Source organism: Canis aureus, chromosome 36 (genome assembly GCF_053574225.1).
Source record: "Canis aureus isolate CA01 chromosome 36, VMU_Caureus_v.1.0, whole genome shotgun sequence".
In the NCBI taxonomy this organism is placed as follows: Eukaryota; Metazoa; Chordata; class Mammalia; order Carnivora; family Canidae; genus Canis; species Canis aureus.
In genome coordinates, this window is record NC_135646.1 from 14695592 (window position 1) to 14721327 (window position 25736).

A 25736-nucleotide genomic window follows, 5' to 3' on the forward strand; every position below is an offset into this window, starting at 1 on the left:
ATAAAGCTGTAGCAATCAAAACAGGATGGTATTGACACAAAAACAAATCAATAAAACAGAATAGAGAGCCCAGAAATAAACCCATTTACATGATCAAGTAACTACAACAAAGAAAGCAAGAATATACAATGGGGAAAAGACAGTCTCAATAAACAGTGCTGGGAAAATTAGATCACCTTCTTAAACCATATACCAAAAATAAAATGAATTAAAGACTTAAATGTAGGACCTAAAACCATAAAACTTATAGAAGAAAACAGGCAGTAAACTTTTGTACATCACTCTTAGCAATTTTTTTTGGATGTTTCCTCAGGGAAGGACAGCGAAAGCAAAAATAAACAATATCAAACAAAAAACTTTTGCCCAAGAAAGAAAACTATCAATAAAATGAAAAGGTAACCTACTAAATAGGAGAAGATACTTACAAATGATATAAGGTATTAATTTCCAAAATATATTTTAAAAACCTGATTAAAAAATGGACAGAGGACCTAAAATAAACATCTTCTTCAAAGAAAACATACAGTCAACAGACACATGAAAAGATACTCAGCATCACTGATCATCAGGGAAATGCAAACCAAAGCCATAGTAAGATATGGCCTCCCTTGCAGAAGAGCTAGTATCAATAGGAGAAATGAAATGTTAGTGAAGATGTAGGAATAAAAGGATCCCTTATGCACTGTTTGTGGGAATATACTTGGTGCAACCACTATGGAAAACAGTATAAAAGTTCCTCCAAAAATTAAAAATAGAACAAAAACCATATCCAGCCATTCCACTTGGGGATTTATCTAAATAAAATGAAAATACTAACACAGAAAGATATGTACCCCTATGTTCATTGCAGCATTATTTACAGTAGCCAAGATATGGAAACAGCCTATGTGTCTGTCAGTGGATGAAGAAATAAAGAAACTGTGATGTGGGGATCCCTGGGTGGCTCAGCGGTTTAGCGCCTGCCTTTGGCCCAGGGCGCGATCCTGGAGACCCGGGATCGAGTCCCACGTCGGGCTCCCGGCATGGAGCCTGCTTCTCCCTCCTCCTGTGTCTCTGCCTCTCTCTCTCTATCATAAATAAATGAAAAAATCTTTAAAAAAAAAGAAAAGAAAAGAAACTGTGATGTGAATGTGCATGGAATATTACTCAGCCATAATCTGATTTCAAAAATTAAATCTTGCCATTTGTAACAACACAGATGGATATAGCGGGTGCTATGCTAAGTGAAATAAGTCAGAGAAAGACAAGTACCATAGGATTTCACTTATACGTAGAATCTAAGAAACAAAACATGAATAAACAAAAAATGGAAAAAGACCCAAATAATAAATTGGTGGTTGCTAGAGGAGGTGAGTAAAAGGATGGGTGAAATAGGTGAAGAGGATTAAGAGGTACAGACTTCCAGTTATAAAAAAGTCAGAGATGTAAAGTGTAGTGTAGGGAATACAGTTAACATTGTAATACCTATGTATGGTGACAAATGGTAACTAGACCCACGGTATTTATTTTGTGATATATATGATGTTGAATCACTTTGCTGTACACCTGAAACTAAAGTTAACTATAATTGAAAAGTATTTAAATTGAAATAATACATTTTCTTTTCTTTTCTTTTGTGGGAATATACTTGGTGCAACCAAGTATATTTTCTTTTCTTTTCTTTTTTTTTTAAAGGATCCCTTCTTAGTCCTACATCCTTTTTTAGCCATGGCCCAATTTCTCTCCTTTCTTAAAGGGTAACTTCTTCAAAGAGTAATCCATGGTCCTCTACCCCTCTGCAGTCTGGCTTCTGTCTTCCTACCCTGAAATCGTCCTGTTCAACATTACTAATGATTCCCATTTGCCAAATCCAGCAGAGACTTTCTAGGCTTTGTGACGGTCTCACTCATATTATTTGACCTCTCCACTGCCTTGGATGCCATGACCCTCTTTTTCTTCTTGAAATTCTCTCCTTGGGATCCCTGGGTGGCGCAGCGGTTTAGCACCTGTCTTTGGCCCAGGGCGCGATCCTGGAGACCCGGGATCGAATCCCTCATCGGGCTCCCGGTGCATGGAGCCTGCTTCTCCCTCTGCCTGTGTCTCTGCCTCTCTCTCTCTCTGTGTGTGTGACTATCATAAATAAATAAAAATTTAAAAAATTTATAAAAAAAAAATTCTCTCCTTCTTTGACTTCACTGAAGCTGGCTTTTCTGCTTTTTTTCCCTCCAATCAGATGCTCTTCCCAGTCTTCCTTCATCTACTCCCTAAATAATACTGTTCTGCCAGAGTCCTCTTTTCTCTTTTTCTAAGATGTGTTGTCCTGGGCTGGGACTCATTTTCATGGCTCTACTTAACACCTGTAGGGCACACAGATCTCCTGCCTGGACTCATGGATGACTTTACCTGGACATTCTACAGACGGTTCCAGTCTTCTGCCCCAACTGAACTCCCTGCTCCCCAAAGACAATTCCTCTTCCTTATTCCCTATGCCAGTAAATGGAACTGCCATTTTCCTACTGACCTAGCTGGAAAACCAAATGATCCCAAGCTCCCTGTCTGGCCTTTACTTCCTATTAGTCATCATCATGTGTGGATTCTGCTATAGAAATCTATCTCATGGTAGGCCCATTTTCTACTACCCCAGGGTAACCATTTAAATTCTGTTCAGGCCCCATAATTTCTCACCTAATTTACCAAAAAAGTGGTCTGTCTCTTCCCCTGTCTACCTTCTGCTTTCATTGTTCTTTTTAAGTGACAGATCTAACCACATTATGCTACACTTCTGTGGCACCCCATCTCTTTTGAGGTAGGTGCTTAATTAGCAAGGCATACAAGGCCTCTTATGTCTGGCTGTATGTTGCCTTTCTAAGCTCATAGCCTGCAGTTCCCCCTTACCGTTTGTACACGTGCACAGCTCCTTCATCTGCTCACACAGCCAGTCCCCTGAAAGCTCTGTACTCACACTGGCCTCTGAGCTCTCACTCATACTGTTCCCTCTGCCAGACATACCCCTCCTTCCACTTCTTGAGAGTACCTCTAGGCGGTTCTGGGAGGCTCTGGAGGCTGACCAGGTGCTCTGGAGGCTTCCCTCACCCCTACATGTGTGTCTACAGATCTCAGCACTCTGCATTGTGAACTGGAACTGCTTGTCTACTTGCCTGTTTATCCCACTTATCTGCATATTCTTTGATGTTAAAAAACCATGTCTTCTCCAAAGCTCTAGGACCTCGAACAATGCCTGTCACATATTATGTACTCACCATCTATTTATTGCAATGAAATTTATGCAGATTTCAGGTTCTGATTTTAGAGTTTTTACCATAGTGACAAGTCACAGAGGTTGTAAGGTTGGATTTCATTTGCATTAAATTCATTGGGAGATGTGATGATCAGAGGTTATGTTTTCTGACAAAATGCAAATAATCCACTCATTTATTGAATACGTTAGTAGTAAAATTAATGCTGAGATGCCAGGCTTTCTCTCTCCGAAACATGAATGGTTCCCCCAGCAGCCCCTGAAGTGGCTGTGAATTCATGTCTGCATCCCCTGCAGAGTCCTGTCCTGCCTGGTCAGCTCTGTCTGAGGCAGTTTAATGCTACCTGAGCACACATTGGGCCTGCAGATTCTCCACAACCCCTTTTACTACTCAGAGTATAAGGGAAACTCGCCCCTGGATGCTCCTACTCATTTGGTCCATCTAAATAGCTTGGTTGAAAGCGCCAACTTGTACAGCTAAACCACCACAGGGAAAAGCCCATGGCATCACCCAGATGACAAGAGCAGGTGCCTCCCTGGGCTTGACTTTTATGTTCTTATTCACCCTGTGCTTCCCCTGTGGATCTGCCTGAAGATGTTCGGAGAGTGTCTTGCACAGTTGGTCTACCCTGAAGATGGAAGGCAGTGGGAAAGAGGAACAAACTGGTAGCAGAAAATAAGCCTTACATCATCTGGCCCTTACCTCTGATGAGCAGAAGAGTGTGTCCCTACCTCTAAATAGCTGCAAAACATCTTTTTTTATTGACATTAAAAAACATCATGATAAGAGATATATTTTAATACCTCTCAGTCTTCCCTCTCAGGAAACTTATTGTCATATTTGACTTCAATGCTTTTGTGCTACAATTTCCATCCTCGGGGAAAAGAAAAGCTGATTGGCGTCATCCAGTCTTAAAAGCCTGTGTATTTTATGGCCACCATCGTTATCTCCTGAACGCATCTTCTCCAGACGCACTAAGCATTAAGCTTAGTTCCTTTATCTTTTCTACATTATATTGCATTTTCTAGCTCTTGGTGTCTGGTATGGCTGACCTTATGTAAATTACAGAGGTAGACACTAACGAGTGGTAGAGAGGAGACCATAGATAAGGAAGGGTGCTTCTCGGGGGAGAGGAAACAAACATGTGAAATCTATTTATACACAGAAACGTAAATAAATACATAGATAACTTTAGCAGACCGTGCACAAAGTTGGTGAGTTAGTGTGAGAAGAGGAGTTAATTAATGAACAGTGTTTGGAAGCAAGAAAAACCCAGCCTAGTATGGAGAATCTGCAAATTCTCTTTGTTGCTCATCAACCGTGTTCATTGATACATTCATCTACAGCACTTAACACAACACTTGGCTTATTTTACACACCCAGTAACTGTTAACTGGATAACCAACTGGCTGTAATGCTCTAGTAGAAGTATAAAGTATACCAGTATGATTTGGTTTGTAAATTTATACTTATTTTTTTTGAATTCCTTGTACTCTGTTGAAGTTTTAGGATTTTAGAGCAGAAAGAAGTGGCAAAACATCAAGAGAACACTACCCTGCATTTGTTCTTGCTGCAGTCCATTTCAGTGGCTTTCCTTCTCCCACAGTGTCCAGCTGACCTAAGTTTGTACAAAACAGAAGAAGCAGAAGCTAATCTTGAAATAATTTTCCAGCCTACTTACTTGATCCACTCTGTCTCCATTTCTTAGCCCTTCTGCCACATTGCTTTCATGGTACTTTATTTAAGGGATTTCATTATTAAGCAATTGTTGTTGGAAGATTATTCCTCCCACTGAACCATGCTCAAACATCCTGTGTCCCCATATTAGATTATCCTCCATCACTACCCTAGGTGCCCCACACTAAGACGGTCCTAGGTTTCCTATTCCACACATATGTTCCACACAGACTTAGCTGAAAGACTGAAAGCTAGCTGTTAGGCCAGTGGTTCTGAACCTTTGCTGCACTAATCACTAGGAGAGGTTTTGTTTTGTTTTAACACTGATTTCTGGGTTCTACTCATGCTTGTGCCCTGTTATTTTCTAAAAGCTCCCCCATGTGATTTTAATAGACAGGATTGAGATCCAACATTCTAGGCCACTTTAAAAATATATTTCCTGTGCATAAGTCGTAGTTCTCAGTTATCAGTTTATATATCTTTTCCTCAGTTGACTTAATGCTCCTTGAACTCAGTGCTGGGACTATCTTATTCATAATTATCTACCTAGTGCCTGGCACAGTGCTTGTTATATAGTGGACAATCATAAACATTAATTAAATAAATTGGTTGTTTCTTTCCTTTAGGGTACAAGAAAATTGCATAGTAGTACATAAGAGAAAAAAAATGCTAGCAAGCACCATGAGTTTTGTTTGGGGAGTGTGTGTGTTGGGGGAAGAGGGGAGGGTTATAACGATCAACACTTTGGTACCTATCTGCTTGTCCATAATCCATTGTTTTTTCCTATTTACTGTTATTTACCCAGATGCTGTGAACTGACAGCAGCTAAAGATATTAGACTTTGTCAGGGACTCCCAATTTGAAATATTTTATTCCATTATTCTCATCTGTATCTATGTACTAAAGTCATCACTATATATGTAAAAAGATAATTCATTAATGTGATATTCAACATCACTGTCCCCATTAATGAAAGCCATAGAAGCTATTAGACAAAGACACACAGGTTGCCATACCAATCAATTTTCTCGACTCCAAAATCTATTAATTTAGGCACAGAACTGGAAAGATATTTAAAGACATTTGTATTCATTCATCTTTATTAAACAGTGAAGAAGCTGAAGTTAGATGGATTTAGGACTTGCCTGAGATGACACAGCTTGTAAGGAATACAGCTAGTGCAAGAAACCTGATACTCTGGCCTTCAAGCCTGGGTCACTAGCACCTTGATTACAGTAGAATCAAAGATTAGGATACATTCCTAGAGAACATGCAGTCTTCCAAGAGTGAATCAAGAAGAAATAGAAAATCTGAACAGACCAACTACTAATAATGAAATTGAATCAGTAATCAAAAAACCACCAACAAATAAAAGTCCAGTTACCAGATGACTTTATAGGTGAATTCTACCAAACATTGAAGAAGAGCTAACACCTATGCCTCTCAAACTATTCCCAAAAAATTGAAGAGAAGGAGCACTTCCAAATGTATTCTAGGAGGCTAACATTATCTTAATACCAAAACCAGACAAAGACATTCCAGAAGAAAAAATTACAGGCCAGTGTTGCTGATGAACATACATGCAGGTGTCCTCAACAAACTATTAGCAAACCAAATTCAATTATACATTGAAGTTGAAAGGATCATTGACAGTGATCAATTGGAATTTACTCCAGGAATGCAGGATGGTTCAATATCTACAAACTCAAAATGATTATATAATTCTTAACCCTTCTTTCTGTTAATGTGGTATATCATCTCAGTAGATGCAGAAAAAGCATGACAAAATTAAGCATCTACTTATGGTAAAAAGTCAGCAAAGTGGGTACAGAGGGAACATACCTCACCATAAGGCCGGCCATATATGACAGACCCACAAATAACATACTCAATGGTAAAAAGCTAAAATCTTTTCCAAGATCAGGCATAGGACAAAGATGCCCACTCTTACCACTTATATTCAACATAGTATTGGAAATCCTAGCTATAATAGACATTTAAAGAAAAATAAATAAAAGGCATCCAAACTGGAAAAGAGGAAATAAAACTATTTGCAAATAACATGACCCTATATATGGAAAACTCTAAAGACTCCACTAAAAAACTATTAGAATAAATGAACTTAATACTATTGCATGATACAAAATTAATATACGGTAATCTCTTGCATTTTTACACACTAATAAAACTATCAGAAATTAGGAAAACAATCACATTTACAATTGCATCAAGGAGAATAAAATACCTAGAAATAAATTTAATTGAGGAAATGAAAGACCTGTACTTTGAAAACTGTAAAACACTGATGAAAGAAATTGAAGATGACACAAATAAATGGACAGACATACATACCATGGATTGGAAGAAATCTACTAGCTACAATCTACAGATTCAGTGGGATCCCTATGAAAATACTAATGGCATTTTTCACAGAACTAGTACAAATTATCCTAATGTTTATATGGAACTACAAAAGACCCTGAAGAGCTGAAGCAATCTTGAGAAGAGCAAAGCAGAAGGTATTACGCCCCAAACTCCCACTATACTACAAAGCTATTGTAATCAAAATATTATGGCAGTGGCACAAAAACAAACACATTAATTAATGAACAGAATAGAAAGTCCAGAAATAAACCCATGCTCATATGTTCAGTTAATGCCCAACAAAGGAGGCAAGAGTATACAATGAGGAAAAGATAATCTCTTCAATAAATGGTGTTGGGGAAACTGGACAACTACATGCGAAAGAATAAAATTGAACCTTTTCTTTTTTTTTTTAAAGATTTTATTTATTTGACAGAGCGAGCAAGCAAAAGCAGGGGGAAGTGGAGGAGGGAGAAGCGGGAGCCCAATGTGAGGCTCCATCCCAGGACTCTGGGATCATGACTTGAGCTGAAGGCAGACATTTAACTAACTGAGCTACCCAAGTGTTCCTGGATCATTTTCTTATATACAAAATAAACTGGAGTAAAGTCTTAAATGTAGACCTGAAACTATGGAAGTCCTTGAAGAAAATATACGCAGTAGGTTCTCAGATGTAGGTCTTAGCAATATTTCTTTGGATCTGTCTCCTCAGGTAAGGGCACCAAAAGCAAAAAAAACCCAAATGGGACGACATTAGAGTAAAAAGCTTTTGTACAGTGAAGAAAACCATCAACAAAATGGAAAGGTAACCTACTGAATGAGAAAAGATATTTGCAAATAACATAACTGATAAAGGGTTAATATCCAAAATATATAAAGAACTCACAGCCTAATATCATAAAAACAAACCAATTTTAAAAATAGGCAGAGGATCTGAAGACATTTCTCCAAAGAGGGCCAAGAGACACACAAAAAGATGCTCAACATCACTAATTATCAGGGAAATGTAAATGAAAATCAAATGACATATCACACCTATCAGAATGGCTGGTATCAAAAAGACAAGTAACAAATATTGGTAAGGATGTGGGGAAAAGGGAATCCTTCTACACTACCGGTAGCAATGTAATTTGTTACAGTCGCCATGGAAAATAGTATGGAGGTTCCTCAAAAAAATTAAAAATATGTGATCCAGCAACTCTACTTTTGGGTATTTATCCACAGAAAAGAAACTAACTTGAAAAGAATATGCAGCCTTATGTTCACTGCAGTATTATTTATAATAGGCAGGAGAGGAAAGCAACCCAAATGCCAATCTTTGGATGAATGGATAAAGAAGAGGTAGTATACACATACGATGGAATATTACCCAGCCATAATAAAAGAATGAAACTTTCATTTGCAACAAAATGGATGGACCTAGAGGTATAATACTAAGTGAAATAAGAGAAAGACAAATACCGCATAATTTCACTTATGTGTGGAACCTAAAAAAGCAAACAAAATGTAACAAAAACAGACTCATAGATACAGAGATTAATATGGTGGTTGCCGAGGGGGAATGAGGTGGGGTGAGGGGTAACAGAGAGGAAGGGGGATTAAAAAGTACAAACTTCTACTTCTAAGACACAGTGATACAATGTACAGCACAGGGAATAAAGTCAATAATATACAACAACTTTGTATGATGATAGATGGTAGTTAGACTTATCATGGTGGTCACTTCATCATGCATATAACTCTTCTATCACTTTGCTGAATACTTGAAACTACCAGAATGCTGTAGGTCATCTACACTTGAGTTAAAACAGAACAGAGCATTACTCCTTTTTGTCTGGAAATAAACTCATTTAGGAATTAAAAAAAAAAGATCAAACTTTTACTTCCATCTTTGTATTAGAAAGAAAAGGTGTTTTGTTAAGAGGTTTCTCAGAGAATTCTGGAAGGAGTATCGGTGGAAAGGGAAGAAGGCAGAGGAAAGGGGTCTTAAATGAGACAAAACTTGTTTTGTGTCAGCACCACAGTTCATTCACGTTTCTGTCCTTGTTTTCAGAATTTTCCCCAGAGAATACCTCCTTCAACAGATCCACCTGTATTCCCTCGCTGATCTGCAGCAGGTGAGCTCTCAGAAGGGCCATTTCATTTCTGTTTTCTCCCTGGGAAGTTGTCTTTGTTGGTTATGGTCTAGGCACTGAATTCTGCCATCTTTGGGGTAATTTCTTCTCAAGCCCTAATAATTCTACTCAGAATGAGGGGGGGGGAACCTTGCTATATAGAGATAGTATGGGACACTAAGAATGTTGGCAAGGATGTACAGAGAAACTGGAGCTCTCATACATTATTGATGGGAATGTAAAGTGGTACAGCCACTTTGGAAAACTGTTTGGTGGTCCCTCAAAAAGTTAAATAGTGTTACCATGTGAACCAGCAGTTAGTTCCTCTCCTAGGATATACCCAAGAGAATCAAAAACTTGTGTCCACGAAAAACTTATACACAAACATTCAGAGCAGCATTACTTGTAATAGCCAGAGTAAAGCAACCAATGCTCATCAACTGATGAACACATAAAATGTTGTATATCCACACAATGAATATTATCTGACCATAAAAAGGAGCAAAGTACTGATGCATGCTACAACATGGGTAAACCTTGAAAGCCTCCTGCCGAAAGAAGCCAGACAGAAAAGAATATATGTTTTCCGACATTATTTATTTTTTTGAAGATTTTATTTATTTATTCATGAGAGACACAGAGAGAGAGGCAGAGACACAGGCAGAGGGAGAAGCAGGCTCCATGCAGGAAGCCTGATGTGGGACTCAATCCCGGGTCTCCAGGATCACACCCTGGGCTGAAGGCAGGCGGCGCTAAACTGCTGAGCCACCCGGGCTGCCCTTGACATTGTTTAAATGAAATGTCCAAAATAGGCAAACTCATGGAGCCAGAAAATAGAGGAGGGGTTACCAGCACCTGGGAAGAGCAAGGGACTGAGGGGTGACTGCTCATGGCCCGGAGTTTCCTTTGCAGCTGCTGAAAATGTTCTGGAATTATATGGAAGTGATGGTTGCACAACTGTGTGAATATACCACAACCCACTGAACTGTATACTTGAGAAGAGTGAATTTTATGGCATGTGAATTACATCTCAATAAAAATTGTACAAGGAAAAAACAAAGATCTAAAAGGCATTGCCTCAAGGAAACTCTGACTTGTGCTTAGGTCAAACAGTTGGAGGACTTTAAAGTTTAATAAAACATAAGGAAGCATATGAGAGTCAAAAACCATCTTTTAAAACTTTTCCTAGTTCTTGTCCTTTTAATAATTGACCAGGTTAGCAACCAGGAAGAAAACCAACATTTTGTCTGTTCAACCCAAAGTTCTGAATATGGTAAGCTTCAGTTAATCATTTAAATCAACAACTCACTCCCTCAGAAGCTTTTAGACACTAACTGAAAGCAGAACTTCTTTCTAGATTCAAAATTTTAAAAAATAATTAATTGTGACAGCTTTTGGAGCATTTCAAACTGCACCAATTCTGTTCTGTTTGTTGTTTTCCTCACTGGTTGCGTTACCCAGGGAAAAGAGGTCAACTAAAAAACTGTTCAGATCCTTCCGTCATTTTCCAAGACTTTAAATTACTTTGTGTGTGTGTTCTTTAAAAGACTTTATATTTGTTTATTCATGAGACAGAGAGAGAGAAACAGAGACACAGGCTGAGAGAGAAGCAGGCTCCATGCAGGGAGCCCAACATGGGGCTCAATCCCAGGACCCCAGGATCATGCCCTGAGTGGAAGGCAGATGCTCAACCACTGAGCCACCCAGGCGTCCCTGCTATTGCTTTTTAACTTAAAGACTTTTGTGTTTTCTTTGTATACCCTAAGGGAGGAGAGTTATTTTAAAGCATTTATTTTTAGAGCATTTAGTTGGAAAGGTCCAAGAGAATGGTAGTGTTTTAATTTCCATGCATGCATCTAATTGAACTTGTTTGCATACATCAGCTCCTCTCACTTCTTCAGTCCTGCAGACCCTTTACTACATAATCAAGCAGTAGTGATCTGCTGGCTAGGGTGGGAAAAGGTATATTTTTAATTACCATTGCCCAGTGGCATGCAAGGAGGAAAATCGATCAAAATACCCATTATTCACTTAGCTATTTTCCAGGACTCTACCTGACTGTAGTATCTGAGGACCCACTTGAGAAGTATGTTTAAAGGCATGCATATAGTCTTGTAAGGGTGCTTTAGAAAAACAATGGGTGGGGTCCAACGTGAGTACTCTTTGAGGAAGCCTTTCAAAAATGAATTTTGATACCAGATGAGGAGAAAGAATCAGAGAAATTCCATATTCATTTTAGGGTGTCAAAGTAGTATATCCATTTCACATGATAAAACCTGCTTTTTAAAGCTTTCCTGAGCCTTGCAGACTTTTTCTCCCCCTTGTAATAACCAAACCACTATGTCACGCAGCTTACTTAAGTCAGTGACAGCAGTATTCCTGGTGGGCCAGACCATTAGCCCCTGGAGCCCCATAAGCAGCTTAATCAGTTTTCAGCCTCAGTAGTAAAGTGATAGAGACAATCAGGAGCAGCTCATCAAACTCCCTGGGGCGGGGGGTCGTGGACCAGCTAGAGCTCTGTGCATCCATTTAATACGCAACAGCTCACTCTAACCTGGTCCTTTGTGCATGGTTTTAAGATCCCCAAACTTATCATATTTAGAGGAAGTTTAATTCAATTACTTTTTCTGCCTGAGGTGGTTTAAATTGAATTTAGCTTTTGATCTGTCTGCATCTAGGCTATCAGTACTGAAAGGCCCCTCCACCTCAATTTCCCTTGGTTTCTGAGTAAATTTCAGGCATGTTTTCTGAAATTCAATTGTTCTTGTGAGTACGTAAGAAGGGAACACAAGGGAGAACATACAGAGTGTGTTGGGGACAGCAGGCAATCCGGCCTACTGATGGAGCCAGCTGCCAGCCCTATTTTGGCCTATGTCTGGTTTCTTGGTCATCCTGTGTCACGTCAGCTTCAGGAGTTTCAGAGTAGGTTATTTCCCCCCATTCCATTATCCTTCACACTCCTAAAATAAAGATCTCTATAAAAGCAGGTCACATAAAATAACTATAGAAAAATGATTTTCAGTTTACAAGTTTTGCAGATAAGTAGAAGATAAACTAAAGTAACTGAAGAGTTCTAGATCTTGAATAATGATAATATAAATATCCTTCCTAAAGGCATAGATTGCTTTCTACAAATTCCTTTTAAGTGAATTTGGTTTTATCCATTCACTTTTATTTCAAAAACAAAATGTGGACATCTCCCTCTCCAAAAATCAAAAAAGTTAAGAACTTAATAATCACGGTAAAGGAGGACACTTAAAACTTAAGGATATATAATCTTAAATAATACACAAAACACTAGTAATACCTAAGATAAAGATGCTAAAAGAATTCTGATAACCGGGATGCCTAGGTGGCTCAGTGATTGAGCGTCTGCCTTTGGCTCACGGCGTGATCCTAAAGTCCTGGGATCGAGTCCCACATTGAACTCCCTACAAAGAGCCTGCTTCTCCTTCTGCCTATGTCTCAGCCTCTCTCTCTGTTTCTTATGAATAAATAAAATCTTTAAAAAATAATTCTGATAACCAAAAAATTTGCTCTCTTCTTACATCTCTGTTTTCATTTTTATATTTATTAATCCCAAAGTTTAGGAGATAGGCTCAATTCAACAATTTGGCTAAAGATTTTAAGCTACTATAATGCTTCTGAAGTTTCATTCAAGACCATCCCCCCCCCCCTTCTCATTATTTGAATTTACTGGCCTCCTTGCAGGTGTTCTCCTTTACTCCTGTACACTTGGATATAAGGAAACAAATAATAGCACAGACGGACACTGCTTAGCAAAAGGAACTCCCTCCAGTTGTTCTGAGAGCTGTAGTTGCCTGCCCGCTAGCCAGTGAGTGCCAGTTATTGGCAAAATTTGTAGCTTATGCTGGTGCCGAGTTCCTAATTGTCGATTTATTTCACCAGTCATTAAATTGTTTGCTGGGTTTTACTAGTACCTCATAAAGGTAGTAGTTGAACACTATGGTCATTACCTGACTATAATCAGTTGATAGCATTGTAACATGTCACACGTAAGATAGAACCAAGTACTTGTGCCTTGTAGCAGGTCCAAGGAAGGTAAAATATGGGAGCATAGGCTCTTCAAATCCTAGGAACTTGGAGGGGCGGTGACTTGAGCCCGTCATTTCTTCAGTTTAGAATTTCAGGTGAATTTCTGTTCAGCTCATAGATATTGTTAGAAAAAAATTATTCAATCCGTGTTCTTTGAATGTAAATCTAACATACTGCTGATTTTTTAAAAAAATAAAATCATATAAGCAGCAACTTTCTGGAGGAGGTGTGAATGCAGTGTTTTGGTTTTTTTTTAACTGAGAGGAGTTCAGTCTAAAGGATTGGGCAGACAAGGATGAAGCCTATGTAAATGAATGGACAGTACTGAGGCATGTTTTGAATGGGGAAACTAAGGCACTGCTTTTTAAGAGCTTTCTCCTACATTGATACTTTAAGAGGGGGAAGTAGAATGGAATTTGTGTCTTGCTATTTTCTGTCTATCCAGCATTATCACAAGTCCACAGGAAGGCTTTAAGATAGGAATACAATAAAAAGATAAGCCCCAATGAGAGAGTAGGAACAATACTAGAACTCTCAATGCATTAGCTTTCTGTATTAGCTCTCTCCTTTCCCTATAAAGTCTGTGACAAACCATCTCCTTACTTACATTGCTGATAAGAAAATTCCACATTGTACCAGTAGAATACATTAGTATATGTAAGTAATGTTCAAGAGATCATAGTTGCTCTTAAGGAGCAAATCAGAACCCTGGTTTAATAGCTCATTCCTCAGACGGTGTAAGTGATAAGAGAATTCTTCTCAAGTTCCTTCTACTTGCTGAAAGGAAAGATCACATTTATGTTCTGAATTTTGGCAAGCAGTGCTCTTGTGACAAAACCTAAAATGTATATTAATGACTAAATCTTCTGGTGTTACTCACCTTTAGGGCATATGTAAGCTAAGCATTGAATGATTCCATTTGTATGTGATTCATGAGAAAGGATACTGGATGATCCCACAGGTGAGGCAGCTGGTTAGACTAGCCCCTCCTAGCCACCTGCTCCACCGCCTACCACCTACCTGCCAACACATACACCCATCTTCCAAGGGCCCTAAATTTTCCAAACTAGATCCTACCTTCAAGTTAAGGCAATTTAGATTCCAGTAATACAAAATATTACCTGAGGAGAATAAATTATTTTGGCACAAATTCTTTCATCTTATTAATAAGTTAAAAGCATGGGATGGTATTCAAGGGGAGATACATTTCAGCAGATATGATGATGAAAGAAGATGGAACAGTCTGGAATGTTGTCTGTACTTACTAACAAGATGTGAATTGGGAAGGATGCCAGAGAAGAGGGTCCATAGCAATCAAGAGCCATGAAGAGAGAGAGGTAAATCAAATGCAGCCTACCTTTCTAGAGTTGCCTAGAATGCTAAAGCAGTAAGTGCTTATGCTAGGCAACTGGGCATGTAAATATTCAATGTATCAACAGATGGATGGATGGATGAATGGAAGGATGGATGAATATATATACACTATCCCAGTGTGTATTAGCACACACTCTCCCCAGAGAAAAACAAACTAATTTAATGTTAGACCCGAAACAAAACATTAGAAATGCTTCTCTGTAAAACAGCAATGCACAGAATTCTAAAACCAAATAAAATCCATGCTTTTTATACATTGGGATAATGGCACGTTGTTCATTGTTGCAAACTTTCCAAACACTAAACATTCCTGAACAGCTAGCCAACTTTTCAGTTAACTTTTTCACTAGTCCCCCACACCCATATGACTTAGGCGTTGTCATCTCGGTGATCTAAGCATTTGTCAAAATGGTCACCAGAAACAATAACATAAACGGTGGTCCTACCATGAAGGTTATGTAGTGTTTTCTAGCTAGTGAGGACAGTCACCAAAGGCAATGTTTAAGACATTTCGAGGGAACTTTTTAAAAACACACTTTGCTGAATTCTTTGAGGAAGTATGTGAGTAATTTTGCATGGCCCTGCCCCACCAAGCAAACAACCAGAGAAAGTTATTCTCTGTGGGCGCTATTCAGAGTCAGCAGACAAAGGCCGAGCCTGAGTGGGCACCCAGCACAGCTGCCCTTTCACCGAAGAAGCAACAGGTGATGACCTTTATTCACACAAGGCTGACATCTTTGAATCCACAGTCCACAGGGAGACAGCGCCTCGGTGCCCACAACCAAGTCACCAGTCTCCAAGCTTCAGCAGCCTGAGGAACTTGTATTCATAGCCTCTCAGCACCCCTGATCCCTGCTCCATTGTCCACCCCTGCGTTAGCGGGCAGGGTAACTAATTAGGAGCATTCGGATTTAACAAGCAGAAAAACAAAGTGTGACAGCTTGCCTGTGTTGTTCCACGTCCAGGGCCTGTGTCTGCCACAGCCATCATTGCCTTCAGAAACTTCTGAGGTAATCTGGAGCAAGATAGGAATGAGGCCTCCATTAAAACATCACTAAATCTCTGTTAGCTACTTTAGCCAGAGTTGTTCTAATCAGTGAGTTAGGAAGGAGGAACATAAATTATTGGGGGGGGCCCACAAATCATGCCTTTTTAAATAACCAGATATTTCAAAAGTGAACGCATGTTTCAAGAGTAAAGGGAAGGAACTGAATGTTGTTTGAAGAACTGGCAGGCTGGCACTAGAGCAAATGCAAAGTCACGGTTTCTTAGGAGAGGTGTATCTTGAGTATGCACTGAATAGTTCAGGCCTCATGCTCAGTCTTGCAGGACGTTTGACAGCCAGGGGGAAGGGGAAGTGACAACTAATGCTCAGTGCCTGAACTGGAACCTGGGCCTTCTGACTCCTCGGCAGGAGGCCTTCAGTCCTTGGGGTATTGACTATTGATTTATTGGTGTTTTAGCGATAGAGCCAGTTAGCCGAGTGGGTAAAAGCAAGGGTTTAACAAGGTGGTGATACAGATAATTTTTTATGCCAGCTGGTTAGTCTTTCTTTGCTCAGAGAACACTTTGTCTGCAGACCTGGGCACCTCACCCAGCTACGTCCACAGACGCAGTGAAGGATTGGGGAAGGTGGGCAGGGCAGGGGCTGTGGCACAAACTGTGGGTAGCTGAGCACAATGTGTTGCTCTTCTTGGGAATCCGGGGCAGAAAGTGGACCGTATGCTGTAAGTGCTGGATAGAGAGCCACATCCTCCAGGTGAGAAAGAGCTTGGGGGAGATAAGATTCCCAGAAGCCATAAGTGAGCCCAAGTGTAAGCACCATGATAATAGATGAGGTGGCAGCCACAGAACTGGGAGGTGCTCAGTGCCGAAATCACTTTCCTGGAAGCCAGTTTCCCTGGAAGCCCTGCTTCTACTTTGGCTTCCAATCAGCTGGGTTTTTGGTTGTTGTTGATATGGGGTTTGTATTATTGTTGTTTCCCACTTCTAAAAAAAAGCAGCTAGGATACCGGCAAGGAGAGGGCCTGATTTCAAAGACTTTACGTAAAGATACAGAGTAAGGTGAGCGTCAGTCTTACTATTGGTGGAATCAGACCCTCCCTGCCCAGCCCCTCAGCCTGCCATTTCACACACAAATGTGGTTAGCCGTTGGGAACAGGCAAGAATGGATTGGCATCAGACCCAATCTATCATGCGGTCAGGGAAATAACTGCCACACCAGTGGTTGCTTAGTGGGGCATAAGTCTGTGCATTAGTTGTCTATTGATATATGACAAATTACTCCCAAACCCAGTAACCTCAAACAAAAGTAAAGCCTTTTCACCCATGGTTTCTGTGGGTCAGGAATTTGAGAATAGTTTAATTGGGCATTTCAGGCTCAGGCCCTGTTAGGTTGTAGTCCAGATGTTGTTTGGGAGAACTCATTGGAAGAAGCCTTAACTGGAGCTGGAGCATCTGCTTCCAAGGTGGCTTACTCCCACCTAAAGTTGATGCTGGTCATTGGTGGGAGGCCTCTGTTCCTCCTCACATGGGCCCTCACTGCAGGCTGCCTTGTGAGTGATCTGAAGCTATCCTTTGTAGGTATTTGCCTCGCAAGTCTGATAGCCATCACTTCTGCCACATTCAGTACTTTGGAAATAAATTATAGTTTGCAAAGATGGTTTTAACTACATCTCCCATCCCACATGCCCTCCTTGCAGCATTGTGACTCTGGCATTCCTCCCATCAAGAGGTGGGGGTCTGTGTTCCCTTCCCCTGAATTTGGCTGGGCTTGGAACCGTGGAAGTGATGCTAGGATGCTATGTGGCTTTCAAGGCTGGGTCATAAAAGATGGTACAGCTTCAACCCAGCTGTTCACTCTTGGATGCAGACACCATGTTGTAAGGAACCCTAAACCAGCCCATGCACAGAGACCACAAGGAGAGGTCACATGTAGTCATTCTAGCTGACAGTCATCGTCAACTACTAGGCATGGAGATACTTTCAAAGGATTCTCATCTCTAGGATTCCCATTCCCATCTCTAGATGCAACAGGTATAGAGCAGAGAAAAGCCATCTCCACTATATCCTGCCTAAACTTCTGACCCACAAATTCTGAGAATAAAATGATTGTTTTATACCACTAGGTTTGGGGTATTTTGTTTTGCAGCAGTGGTCACTGGAACACCATTAACTGAACTGTTATAAGGCTTCCTGGAGGCTGCGATCTAAGTTAAAATGTGAGGGCCTATAGGCAGAAGCCAGATGGAGGGGAATGGGAAGAGAACTTTCAGGCCTTGATCATTTCAAACCCATCAACGATCTAATCTGCATGTTTCTGTCATGGAGGCAAACAGGGAAAAGTTTTCATTACTGACTTTGACATTTCTGAAGAACATTTTGTCTGCATGCTTCAGGATTATTTTGATAAATTGTCTCAACAAACATTCATGGAATGAGTATGATGGGATCACTTTACTTTCCTCAGAAATGAATGTAATAAAAAAAGTCTGTGAAAAAGTCTCCAGGCTAGAGCTACAAAGAACTTGAAGTTTATATTTTTTCTACCTGTGCTGCTGAAACAGGAGTCAAATTCTCAGTCACCAAACCCCTGGCTGGGTGTCTCCTCTCCATTCATTCATTCATTCATTCAGATGTTAAGTACAGCGCTATGTCCCCAGAGCTATGCTGGCCCTGAAGTTGAAGCAGCTCTTTTACTCAGAAAAAGACTACTAATTCTTACTGATTCTGGTCAAACTCCTATACTGTCTGTGCCAAGAACTTCTGGTAGAGGCTGCCCATGACTGTACTTAACCTAATGACATCCAGCAGGACTTTATCCTTGATGCCTCATGCCAGCTACTCTGCCACATTTATAGTTGGTCCTCAAGGGGCCTCAGGGATCAGGTCTAGTCAGGTGTTAAAGGCTAAGGAGGTTTTCACAAAGTTCATTCACTTGATGTTGCTCCAGAGATGGAGCAGGATGGCAGGCTCACAAGACAGCATTAATACACGTGTCTTTGATGAAGTCCTTGGCGGCATCAGTTGGTGGCCTGCACTTCCATCTACATTTGGAACTTGTTGCTTTTCAATAATACTGCCCCCATCTTTCTGAGGAAAAAGTGGAAGGCCATCTAGGGCAGCTTCTCTTATTGTTTGTTTTTAAATTTCTGGCTAAATCCTGGTGAACCATCAACACATTTGCTCCTAGAATTTTAAACAAGATTAACATCACTTGTGACAGCAGGGAAGCTCTTTATAGCCCAACAAATCAAGGAGAGGTATAGGGAGCAGCACGAGTCACTCAGAAAGCTGCTGAAGCATTAATAAGCCTAGACTTCTGTTAGCTGTTGAACAGGTTCCTTGTCATTCAGAAATTCACTTTTTTCCTGAAAGCCAGTCATTCATTTATCTATCCATACAAGAAGTGGTAAATGTTGTATTATGTACCAAACACTTACTGTGCCAGGTACTGGGGACAGGACCGAAAAAGCATAGCGCCTACCTGCCTTCTGAGAACATTCTCTCCTGGTTCTGTACTGACATGCCAAACACATTGCAGGGGCAGCCTAACCATCCCATTCTGCATTTATTTTTTTTTTAATTTTTATTTATTTATGATAGTCACAGAGAGAGAGAGAGAGGCAGAGACACAGGCAGAGGGAGGAGCAGGCTCCATGCACCGGGAGCCCGATGTGGGATTCGATTCCGGGTCTCCAGGATCGCGCCCTGGGCCAAAGGCAGGCGCCAAACCGCTGCGCCACCCAGGGATCCCCCATTCTGCATTTAAAGGAGACCCATATGGCTTTAGAGCAGGGTCCCTGCAGGGGCCAGGCAAGTGGCATCCGTGCCTGAGGCAGGCCCAAGGGGAGACTTAAGGTCGTGAGGAGAAACCAGAGAGCTGTCCCTCTCTGAAGGGGACAGCTGTTATTCAGTGGCCCCAGAGTTGTCATCTCTTCCCATTTTCCAAGAGAAGCCGGAAATCCGTATTTTTATGTGAAATTTCTCAATATTTAAACACTCTGCGGGCCAAACAAAACATAGCCACTGGTTTTGACCTCTGCTTTATAATAGAGAATGCCTGCTTTTGTTCCTCCAAAACTAATGAATGCTCAATTACGAGAAGGAATTTGGAGGTTGGTGTTAGATTGTGCTCCTCAAAAGGCTCCGGACCCCATCCTAAACTCTTGAGATACTAATTGACAGACTTGCACAGGCTGACAGCTGGACCCTCAAAGTAGACACACACAAGGAAACAGGCCAGCTATTCCAGGTCACTTTGCAAGGTCAGGGCAGCAATGCAAACATTAGGAAGGCTGAAGACAAAGGTCAGGTGGCAGCAAGGAAGCCCTCCATTTTCTCGAGCTGTTGATTAATAAATCATATTCAAGAGATATCACCAGATTCCCTCTCTCTGGGACTGCTTTGTGAGGTGGAAAATTAAATACAAATCAAAATGAAGATGGCCATCAGGAGCTTTTAGACCAGCAGGCCACTGTGAGGCCAACATAGGATGAAGTTTCTGCCTGGCACAAAGATCTCCAGAAGGGTGATGATACCCGATGTTGGCTATTGCAGAAGGGCTGGATGGTACAGGGTTATACACTCAGAGCCTAGCTGCCCACATTCGAGTGCTAGCTCGCTCCAGACTCACTGGGTGACCTTGGACAAGTCTCTTCTCTTCATAACTCAAGAAACACTTCATCTCCGAAGTTGGGGGTAATAGCTGTACCTTCCCCAAAAGTTGCCAAGAGGTTTAGAGGACTGAAGACATTAAGGCCCTCAGAACACTGTTTGACACATGGGGCTTAAGAGCTACGAGCTTCACTAGTGGCACGAGTGCCAGGGTTAGTGATGGCTACGAGGTGTGGACCTTCCATAAGTGGTTCCCTGTGCTTTCTTGGGCGCCACCAAGACACTGCATCAGTGGACCCCGGACGCAGCCACCACCACAGAAGTCACGCCTGCCATACCTGTTTTGCCCCTCAGATTCTGCATGGGCTCTGGGTCACAGGACCCTGCAGCAGCAGCAGCTATACAGTCCTTGTGTTGACTAGCACCGTGATAGGGAAAGTGGAGAAACCTTGGTGGGTTTCCTCCTGCTTCCAGGACGGTCCTAAACCAGACCTTCCCCGTGGCCCCACAGGGGAACTGCTCTTCCAGAGCCTCCCACCCCCCCACCCCCATCCCCATCCCCAAGCTGGACCAGCAGTGAGACCTCCCCAGAGGGCCAGGCTAGATAGAACAAGTACAAATCACATGCTGGCCTCCCAGGCTCACCATCTTTCTTTGGTCTTGCTAAGAGGCCTTTAGCACGTGAACCAGAAGCTGAGTTTGGGCTTCCTGCAAAAAGGTAGGCTCCTTCAGCACCTGTCTCTTAGAAGAATGCATGCCCTTTTGGTGGGTTGTACACAGATCATCTTTTCAATTTTAACAAAAAGTATGCTCTAAGTTTGTAGAATCATAGAATGTATTTTTTTTTTTTTTTTTTTTTTTTTTTAGCTTAAAAAAGACGGAGTCCACACTGTTTCTGTAGCTATAGAAGGGTGGAGCTTACCAGACTGAACTGTTGGCAGAAACAAAGAGAACCCATGTTTCCCTCCCACCTGCAATTATAGTTTTACTAGCTTGTAAAGCACACGTAGAATTTGCAGTACATTCTTCCTTTGCAGTCAGGGAGAGGCCCTGCTGTGAGTGTAATTGGCTTTCTAGCTTCCTTTAACGTGCAGGTGGAAGGGAGCTGGACTGAAGGACCTTTACTCTTAGAATTAACTGATGTTGAATTGTGTTGAAATTCCACGCATCTCCCTGAATGCATGTGTTCCATTAAATCTTAGGAGTGGAAACACAGCCTACCTCTGAAAATATCCTCATCCCTGTCCCTTCTTACAGCTTTACAAAAACGGAGTTGGTTTTTGTTTTTTTTTTTTAATGGATTTTTAACCCCTGAAGGGATTATTCTCAATCCTGTTAACCCATGTGTTGGAGATATAGGACATCTTCAAATGACAATTTCACACAGTACTTCCAACTTAGACCACTTTTTTCCTCCAGCTGTGGCTTCGTACAAAAATCTCAGACTCTATTTCCTGGAGCCCTAAGTTTCCTTATTCGTGGAGTAAAAAGGTGGAATTAAACAATTTTTACAGCATCTCCTAGCTCTAAGACCCTGGTTCCATGATCCTTGAGAAGTGATTACATTGTAGAAGCCACTCTACATTTACCTATCTACTATCTGGGACTTTCTTGCCAGTTTTCATCACTGGGCTCTGGGCACGGCAAGAAACCTTGAATGAAAGCCAGATATCTGCTCCCTCAGTCCCGAGGGACAAATGTCAAGATTTCCAATTGCCAAAGATCAACAGATGTTTTGACTTTTTGTCCTTAAGTAGCAGTTTTAAGCATTTTCACAAATAGGATCTGAAGGACAGCTTACGAAAACCAAAGAATACTAATTTCATATAGCCCTTAAAGACAGATTAACTGCATAATACCTTACCATCTAATGGCAGTCAGAATAGTGCCCAGCACACAAAAGCTGGCCGATGAAAATGTGCAAAAGTTAATAGGCTGTCTAGTGAGTCTGCTACTAAAACAGGCAGCATCATTCAGGTTATCTGGTGAACTAGGAGTTGACATTTGTGTCAGGGCTAAAAGCAGAGAGCCGTTGCAGGTCAGGTAAAGGACAATAAAAGAATGGGGCATCCTAAGGGAAGGCTTAGGCCTGAAGAGAAACGGAATCTGGGGAAGGATGTTGTTGAATGGGTTCTTGGTTGAACAGAGGTCAAGGATACAGAGAGAAAGTCCAAGCAATCCCAGGTAGTAAAACTACTGATTTGAGTTTCATCTTTTTCTCTTTTCTCTGCCTGCTGCCAGCTGGGGGCAGGGACTGATCATCTGACAGACAGAAGGATCAAGAAAGGGCCAGGACTCTGAGTCTGCTTGCTTCATCCCAGAGTTGTTGAGGCACAGCCTCACTGAAGACAAGGTGCCTCATTTCATAGCACTTAATCAGGGAGGCAGGAGAGGGACATTCAGAAAATTGAGGGTGACAATAGTTCATCCTTTACCAAGTCACATAATATCTCTGGTGCTTAAATTCTTTGTAAAATGAGAACAGTGTTGTAATTAATCATCGCGATTTTTTATTATGATTATGGAGTTGCTTACCTTAGGCCAGACCCTTTCTAAATCTATGTGGATTATCTCATTTAATCCCAATAGCCCTCTGAGATAGGTACTATTACCCACCTTTTACAAATGAAGGGAACTTGCCCAAAGTCATCTAACCCAAGCTGTCCAGTTCTAGCACATATCCTCTTTTGTTTCAGTTTTGTATGAACTATTGGAGACTTATCAAAGAATAACCTCTATGACCAGCTGCTTGATTACCCCTGCTGGGTTTTTTTTAAGGATTATTTATTTATTCATGAGAGAGACACAGAGAGAGGCAGGAACATAAACAGAGGGAGGAGCAGGCTCCTCGTAGGGACCCCAATGTGGGACTCGATCTCCAGACCAGGAATCACGCTGTGAGCTGAAGGCAGACGCTCAACCGCTTAGCTACCCAGGTGTCCCTACCCCTGCTGTTGAAGGATTCCCTACTCCAGTGGGCACAAACTTGAAACCACTACATTGTACTATTTCCCGCCAGCACTAACATTATTTCTAGAGACATCCTAGATCTACCTGGCAGCAAGGCAAAGCCCTACGTGGCTGAAGCTCCACCAAGTCTTACCACTGGGTAGAAGGAGGGAATAGAAGGCAAAGAGGGGAACAGAGCTATGTAAATTATACCCATCACTAGCCTCAGAGTACCAGCACCACATATGTAAAAATTCCAGTGCCCAGGAGAGTCAGTATAGATGCTGTGATCATAGTGGTCAGGCCCAGATTCCCCCCCAAATAGTCCACGGCATCTAAAATTTTTACAGGTCAATTTCAACCACTGCCATGGTGGTCAAAATATTTTCATTCTGTCCAATCCGGTGAGTCGTCAAAAACAGCAAAATTCCAGAAAAAACTGAATAGCGCACAGAATATATTATAGTCCCAAAGGGAGAACATGCTAATTGCATATGGACTTATGATACTATGAATTTCCTTTTTGTTTTGTTTTTTAAAGGATTGGACTTAGCATATTCTACATTCATAGTTAGGGCTGACCTGTGTCAGTGTGTTTATATATTTATGTATTTAGCTAGTCTGCTTCCAAAAAGGACTTTTGTGGTAGAGCTTCTTTCTTTTTCTCTTTGTGTGTGTGTTCGTAACTGGCTAATTTGAATTCCCATTCCTTGCCATTGGTTTGAATCATTGGTATATATCCTTATCAAAGATAATTCTTTGCTGCTTAGGATCCTGTGTGCCTAGAGTTCTGCTACCATTCCTCCCAAAGAATGTGGTTAGAAAACCTAACTCTCCTAGAATTGCCTTCGGCCTAAAGGTTCCTTTCAGCTACTGGAACAACAGAGAACAAAAATCTGATGCAGCTGACATTTTAGGTGTGTATATAATTTACCAAATTGTTGACCACTCAGCTCTTAGTCAGTGGTCACAAAAGGAATTAGAAACCCTCCCCTGCTACCCCACAACCCAAAGAAGGAAGGGTGTTACTTGGCTTTGGCACAGAAGCCTGCTGGCACACAGTGTCAAACAGCAGCACAATGGTACATTTTGGCCACAAAAGGCTTTGGGGTAGCGGAAAGGGCCAAAATAGTTGTGGCATAAGTTGGCCAAGATATTAAGCAGATCTGAGTTTAATTTGACATAAAGATAACAACTCTTTTTTTGTTTTCCAACTGGCTGCTGCTTTCTCTGTCTCCATGGGACCAAAGATTTCAGCCAGGAGCTAGTTCATAAGGGCATTCAAGTCCTTTCAAAGCGAGACATGTAATGGTCTTTACACAGGCTTTCACGTTTGGCTGGGCAAGATGGAATAAGGATAAAAAGGCACATTTGGGATCTGGGAGAAGCTGAAAATGGATCTTGAGGCTTGAGTTCCTTCTATGAGTTTGCTTAAGCCACATTGCCTGAGCTTAGAATAGAGAGGCAGGCAGTCTGTCTCCTTGGGATAAGGAAAGATTTGGAAGCCAGCTACTGTGAGGTCCTGGCCCCTGCTGTGTATTCTGGTTTGTTTTGTTAGCACGAGCAAGTTATTCTCGTTTCTTGCCTCTGGGGTTTTCTTCAGCACACTTATAAGCTGTGAGTCTCCACCCCACTGATGGTGGACAGAATGGGATAATGAAAGGGGTGGAGAGACAAGTTGCTTCAGCTACTTAGGATGAGGAAGGCAAAGAAACTTCAGACCTTGGAGCTAGCTTCTGAATCCATCAAGGGTGGGAAGGGGCATCACAGGGACTGAAGTCCTCTCTTCCTACGGTACTAATGGGGCTGGCTGTGCTAATTAGGGAAACCAACTAATTGTCTGAAGTGAGACTTTATTACCTTTTATTACCCACAAAGTGGGTAACAGCGGAGGCGAAGTTGCAGTATTCTGAAAAGTAATCAATGAGGTATAACCAATCAAAAGGGATTATGAGATATGCCCCAAAATGGTAAATATACATTTACCACAATAAAATACTAGCTTCTTTAAAAAAAAAAAAAAAAAAAAAAAAATGATCATGACCACCTCAGGAAAGCACCAGCACTCCTCAATTTAGGGACTGTATTTCACGACCTTCTAAAAATTTCTTAAGGGGATCCCTGGGTGGCTCAATGGTTTGGCTCCTGCCTTTGGCCCAGGGCATGATCCTGGAGACCTGGGATGGAGTCCCATGTCAGGCTTCTGCATGGAGCCTGCTTCTTCCTCTACCTGTGTCTCTGCCTCTCTCTCTCTCATGAATAATAAAAATCTTTAATAAAAAAAAAAATTTTAATAAATAAATAAAAATTTCTTAAGTGCTAGGTACTATGTACTGTGATGCACTGGATT

General features: G+C 41.2%; 1 protein-coding gene and 1 long non-coding RNA gene across 11 annotated transcripts in view; one reads left to right on the forward strand and one right to left on the reverse strand.

The window, feature by feature from the left end:
* The window catches only part of PLEKHM3 (pleckstrin homology domain containing M3), a 178211-nt gene that overhangs the window by 90078 nt on the left and 62397 nt on the right, over nucleotides 1-25736 (forward strand). For 4 of the 6 annotated variants that reach the window (XM_077884730.1, XM_077884728.1, XM_077884732.1 and 1 more), the window contains exon 6: nucleotides 9331-9394. The exons of 1 other annotated variant lie outside the window; for it this stretch is intronic. In XM_077884730.1, the coding sequence (XP_077740856.1) occupies nucleotides 9331-9394 (64 nt within the window). Of the gene's footprint in view, nucleotides 1-9330; nucleotides 9395-10303; nucleotides 13661-25736 lie in introns of those variants that run through there. One more of the 6 variants, XM_077884731.1, reaches the window with a different exon arrangement.
* The window catches only part of LOC144305680 (uncharacterized), a 140580-nt gene that overhangs the window by 37320 nt on the left and 77524 nt on the right, over nucleotides 1-25736 (reverse strand). For 4 of the 5 annotated variants that reach the window (XR_013372686.1, XR_013372684.1, XR_013372685.1 and 1 more), the window contains exon 5: nucleotides 15767-15836. This is a non-coding gene — a long non-coding RNA (uncharacterized LOC144305680). Of the gene's footprint in view, nucleotides 1-13894; nucleotides 15837-25736 lie in introns of those variants that run through there. The other variant, XR_013372687.1, reaches the window with a different exon arrangement.